Genomic DNA, 6,039 nt, shown 5'->3' on the forward strand with positions numbered 1-6,039 from the left:
AGGGAATCAATGTGTGGTGAAGAGGTTTTCAACTAGTGGTTTAATCCCAAAGAGGCCTGGTTCTTCATAATTTTACCGAGACGAAGGGTTTAAACCACTAGTTGAAAACCGATTCAACACACTTTGATTCTATTCATAAATACCTTTTTCAAAAGACATCAACACTTTTGGTCAAAAAGTTAAATAAAAGCAAACATTATAATTTTGATTTCTCTCAAAAATGATTTCTTTCAACACAACACCCCTCCAGCTATGAAATGGTAAGGCCCTCCGCCGCCCTCGGGTAAACAACTCCTTATAAGGGAATGCTATGCGCGTCACGCGTATCGCATGATGTGGCACAACTGTTTCAGCCGTTGCTCTCGACCAATAGGAATGAAGAAATCCCATGTTTTTAACACTTTTTACTGAGTCATAAACAAAGGTTTATACACACCCACGTGGCGTATTTATGAATGGTTCATCAATGCCTTCATTTCTTCAATTGTTTTTATCGTTATTATAAGTAGGATTTGAAACTTTGCATGGTGGAAATACAATATGGAAGTTGTAGTGGGGGTGGTTCTGAAATGAGCCGTTGGTTGCAACTCTAAAATATCTAAAAGCTCTATAACTCTTTGTTATTATTTGATTGCAGTATTAACGGGCCATCATAGCTGCAGTAAAGAACCCTATGCCCCAGCCTGTGATACTGACGGTAGAGAACATTCTAATCTATGTGCTCTTCACCGTAGAGAAAAGATATTAGATTACCTCGGTCCATGCCAGGTAGGTAGTCATATCAGTTTAATTGTAAATATGAAGATAAAAACTCCTGTGTTTAGCGCATTTAGAAAAAGTACTATGTTAACTGAGAGTTTTGAATTTAGGATTGCATCGTAGAGAGACAAACTTGACATCCATAATCGTAAGTGGCAAAGCATTGTATCAAGTGAGGCCAGGTTTCCAAACTGTTTGTGTTATGGGGCCTTGCAGTAAGCTGACTGTGTTCTTTTTCTGTGACATTTGATGCTCCTTATCATCAGCTGTGTATTCAAATCAAGGAACAGTGGACAACATTTTGAAACCTGTGCTGGGCAGCATAATGTATTTTGCTCAGAGTGCTGGAAAAAAATTGTGAGTCCTGGGAAAGCCGGCCCAGCACCGCCCACCGTTACTATACACTGGAACAATTGTAACTCACTGTTAGTCACTAGTGGTCAGTTACTGCACTAAAAAGTCAAATTCAACTCTGTCGGTAGTGCCATGAGATTTCTAAGCAGCTGCTTTCATACCAAACTTATTTTGTGTATTTTCTTTTATTAACTTTTTGCAGACAAGGTGTAGCGCCGTTAATCGTCGCCAAGTCTGTGGTCAGAATGGTGAGACGTATCTGAGTGAATGTGCTGCATGGAGTGATAGAACCATCATTGATTATTATGGACCTTGTGAAGCTGTAGGGAAACAAACCGGTGAGTAACTACACTAGGTTTAAAGGCAGTGGACACGATTGGTAATTGTCAAAGACTAGCCTTCACAGTTGGTGTATCGCAACATAAGCATGAAATAATAACCTGTGCAAATTGGAGCTCAATCGGTCATTGAACTTGCGAGATTATAATGAACGAAAACACACACCCTTAGATGGTTGATTTCGAGACCTCAAGTTCTAAATCTGAGGTCTCGAAATCAATATCGTGCAAAATTACTTCTTTCTCGAAAACTATGGCACTTCAGAGGGAGCCGTTTCTCACAATGTTTTATACTATCAACCTCTCCCCATTACTCGTCACCAAGAAAGGTTTTATGCTAATTATTATTTTGAGTAATTACCAATAGTGTCCACTGCCTTTAAAAGCACTGGACACCTTTGGTTAACTGTCAAAGACATAAAAGAACAAACCTGTGAAAATTTGGACTAGATCATTCATCTATTCATTTCTTTTATTTTTTACTACAAACAAAGAAAAGTGATAAAATTGACATTATATTATAACAATTAAGTTGAATTGTTTTATTTGATGTTATAGGTAATGCTACAGAGCCACAGTGTGCCTCAGTACAATGTCCTGAGCCATTGATAGCACATTGTGTTGGGATTACACCTCCTGGTGCTTGCTGTCCAGTTTGTGGTAAGTCTACACTTAAACCCGGTTCCCAGTGGAGTTTTTTTTAAGGACAACAACTTTTATTGTTATTATTTATTTGACCAAAACAATGGAAAATGTACACAAATAACAGCACAAAATAATAAATATGCATAAAATAACATGAAAGATAACACAAGAATTACACCATTTAACATCTTAAAAGGGCCAACACAACATTAATACAACTAACCAAGGACAGACCAAAATGCAAAAAAAAAATATAAAAAAATAACAACAGCTATGTGGGTCAGGGGCTGCAAAAGTAGAATGAATCGCTATTACCCGCTGTAGTGATGAAAATAAATCCAATTGGTAAGCATGGTAACTGTTGAGATTAAGTGACTTTCATTGGGCCCATACAGTGCTTTGTAATCCTACTTTAGTCTGCATTTTGAGTAATTGGCAATAATGCCTGGTAATTTTGTGTAAGAGATAAATGGTCAAATGTTTTGTTGATTGTTTTCTTTCAGCGGCATACACCAGAGTTCTTTATAGTGTGACTGAAGCTGAAAGAACTGCAGCTGCATTTGGTAATCAGGCAGTCTCCGTAGCTGATATATTAAAGGGATTACGTCCAATCGTTGCTGTGGTAAGTCTCTTCATCATTCTGGACAATTTATTGAAAGTTTTGTAAAAGTGTGTTTCCAAAAGCCTATTAATTTTTGAATTCAGTACTTCTTGTTAGATGAAATAAGTATTTGTGTAAATTTACTTTATAAGATAAAAAAAAACAGTTAATGTCATGGCCTGACAATTTGACTCTAGCAGAGCGTTCCCTAAAGGCTAAAGGGGTAAAAATGTCCGGCCATTATAAGTATATTTATACCCATAATATTTCTTATGCTTGGTAAGCAGTTTGCCACAGCTCATTTAATTCCTCTATAATTTGGCAAACACTGTCATCTTGCACAGGTCAATTTCAGTTGTTCAACACAAAGTCACAGAATGCTAATCTATTTTTTTTTTGGTATAAAAGTTTGCTCACTTGCCTTGCCAAGCGAGGGATCAGTATCAAGATACAATTTTCTCAGTGACAGCAATATTAGGCAGTAAGTTTTCAGTACCAAATCCTGCATAATACAATGTAATTTCACATACCTTACGTTTATTTTTCCTCATAAATACCAGTAAACGTTGTATTAATGTTACAATGTATTTCTTTGTACACCAGGCTGAATGTGATCTTTATGGATATCTCAACATTGAAGGTGACATTGTCATCTCTGTTATGTCTACTAAAGCAATCCCTAATGAAATACAGGTAAGATACAATTCTACCAGCCACAAACAGGTTCTCAATATATTTGTCAAATTCATCCCTGAATTTCCTCTTTCAATAGAAAACGGAAAGAAACAAAATATAAAGCTCTGATGTACCTGGTTTGATTGGCCCTGTAATTGCCCCACGGCTCCTTGTAATAGTGCTTTGTTATAAAAGGAGGAGATCTTGTAATTCAAGCGTAGTCCCACCACGTTTGCAGGGAATTACTGAATATTGAAGCGCCATGAGCGTCACTGAGGGACAGATATGAGGGCTATATAAAAAAGCCTTTATTAGTGTTATTATTTGTTATTATTATTATTATACTCTGGGATGAGCCAGGGATGGCACTGTGAAATCAACAGTTTGTTTTCCAAACATCACAATAAATAATCATAAATCTTTAATTGGTTGTGTTTAGATCGAGGCATGCAACAAAGAGGCTGAGAAACTGGGAGCCTTGATCAACACTCGTAGTCCAATGGTGGTCTCTTACATGTACATGTCACCCTTACTAGCAGCTAGAACATCAATGGTCACCACACAGGTCATGACTAAGGGTAGCGCTCAACATCTTACCATCAGTACTACATTATTACTATGGTGTAGCGTTTTAGTACTACTAATACAAAGAATATCATATAGGTGATACTATGCCTAGTGTATATTATGTAACTTGTATAAAAAAAAAAGTTTATGTCTATACATTTTATGATATGTGTATATACTTGTACAATTGTATTCTTTATGTACATAAACTGGGTTTTTTTTCAATCGTTTTTTTGTTTAAATAAATTTGAACATTTGAATGTTATTTATTTTTTCCTTAATGATATGCTCTGTAGTCAATGATTACGTCGTCTGTACTCATGTTTTCAAAATGTGACCATAATGATAAAGGGATGAATGGGATTAATGGCATCCCTCTAGTCTTGATGGTTCCACATTATTAGTTAAAGATACGTTACCTCAATAGGGTTTATAGTTAAAGGCAGTTGACACTACTTCTATGGGTTTTGCCAACAAAGTATACAAGTTTGATGGTTTGATCAAGGACCACAAATTGAAAAGATACTAGCTGTCAATCACAACAGTCACTGACCTGGACTAGTCCACATCCTCCACCGGGGAGGAAGCTGAGCACTCAACAATACAGTTGTACCATTATAGTGAAAGGGGGCATTTTCACTACAAACAAAAAAACCCAAACAAAAGGTTTTTACTGAAATATGGTTCAGGTTATTTAAACTTATTTTATATTTAATTTGAATACTTGATGAAACAGGCACTTTTTTATTTTATTTATCATGTCTTTGGTTTACATTGGAAGTCAAAATTGTACAGAAATGTAAATAGGGATGTACATGGTGAAAACAAAACCAGGTGCTTATTGTACAGAAATAAAACATGACCAAAGTGGTCTGTAACTTTATAATAGCTCAGCTTTCAAGTGTGTTTTTGTGTTTTGAGTTTACTTCACCTTGTTGGCCCAGACAACATTAAAATATATGTATATAATATACTTTTCTGAAGACGGTCTGGTTTGGATCGAAAGCTAAGGCCACCTACCCTATTCATTATATATTCTTTTCTAGAAATATCAAATGATCATCTTAAAAAGCCCATTTTTACACATCAGCAATTTAGCTGGGGTCCTTTGCTTTAAATGCATGCTTTAACTCTTGGGGGCGGTTCAAGATGGAAAGAAAAGAGGGCGGTTGGGATGGACAAGGCTAGAAGGGGTATATTAGGGGAGGTTCAAGATGGAAAGAAAAGAGGGAGGTTGGGATGGACAAGGCTAATAGTAGAAGGGGTATATTAGGTGCGGTTCAAGATGGACAGAAAAGAGGGAGGTTGGGATGGACAAGGCTAGAAGGGGTATATTAGGGGAGGTTCAAGATGGACAGAAAAGAGGGAGGTTGGGATGGACAAGGCTAGAAGGGGTATATTAGGGGCTCATAGTAGAAGGGGGTACATTTTGGGGACGATTCAAGAATGAAAGAAAACTGGGGAGGTTGGAAGTACAAGGCTTAGGGGCGGTTCAAGATGGAATGGAAAAGAGGGAGGTTGAGATGGAAGTACAAGGCTAAAAGTGGAAGGTGTATATTAGGGGTGGTTCAAATGGAAAGAAAAGGGGGAGGGTGAGATGCTTGCAACGTTCATGGTGCATTACGGTCGGTCACATCCGTAAAACCCTAAACTAGTCACCAGTCTATCCGCAAGAATTCACGCGGGAAGTATGTCATATAGTTGGTCAGGCGAGTTCAAAAGCCTGATGCACAAAATTTGCATGAAACTTATCTGAATAGTTTACTTCTAAAGTTGGTTAGAATTTATTTGTGTTTAATATTAATTGTGAACGCACATTTTAAAAAAAAATCAAAAAGCGATAGCCCTCTTCAATTAAAAGATAAAATGATCCCTATGACCCATTTCACCTGACGTCATCAGCAGAAAAATCTTGAATGCGCCATACTGGTGGGCAATTTCACTGTGTGTTTTTATATTAACTCTATGCTGCGCGTTATGCAGTGAAAGTATGCATTTTAGGCGACGCGGGGTTCATACACGTAAACCTAACTGCCCACCAACATGGTGAGCGTGGCATTGGTCGCCGCGTGTGATACGCATGCAAGCGGTCAATAGGCA

General features: G+C 37.4%; 1 protein-coding gene across 1 annotated transcript in view; it reads left to right on the plus strand.

The window, feature by feature from the left end:
* LOC139949092 (reversion-inducing cysteine-rich protein with Kazal motifs-like) overlaps nt 1-4,827 on the plus strand; it is a 64,677-nt gene extending 59,850 nt beyond the window's left edge. Inside the window, exons 19-24 of the mRNA XM_071947495.1 lie at nt 638-768; nt 1,316-1,451; nt 2,010-2,111; nt 2,600-2,718; nt 3,301-3,390; nt 3,812-4,827. Of these exons, the coding sequence (XP_071803596.1) occupies nt 638-768; nt 1,316-1,451; nt 2,010-2,111; nt 2,600-2,718; nt 3,301-3,390; nt 3,812-4,039 (806 nt within the window). The 3' untranslated portion in view covers nt 4,040-4,827. The remainder of the gene's footprint in view (nt 1-637; nt 769-1,315; nt 1,452-2,009; nt 2,112-2,599; nt 2,719-3,300; nt 3,391-3,811) is intronic.
* Nucleotides 4,828-6,039: the final 1,212 nt, after the last annotated feature.

This window comes from Asterias amurensis, chromosome 16 (genome assembly GCF_032118995.1).
Source record: "Asterias amurensis chromosome 16, ASM3211899v1".
NCBI classification, from domain to species: Eukaryota; Metazoa; Echinodermata; class Asteroidea; order Forcipulatida; family Asteriidae; genus Asterias; species Asterias amurensis.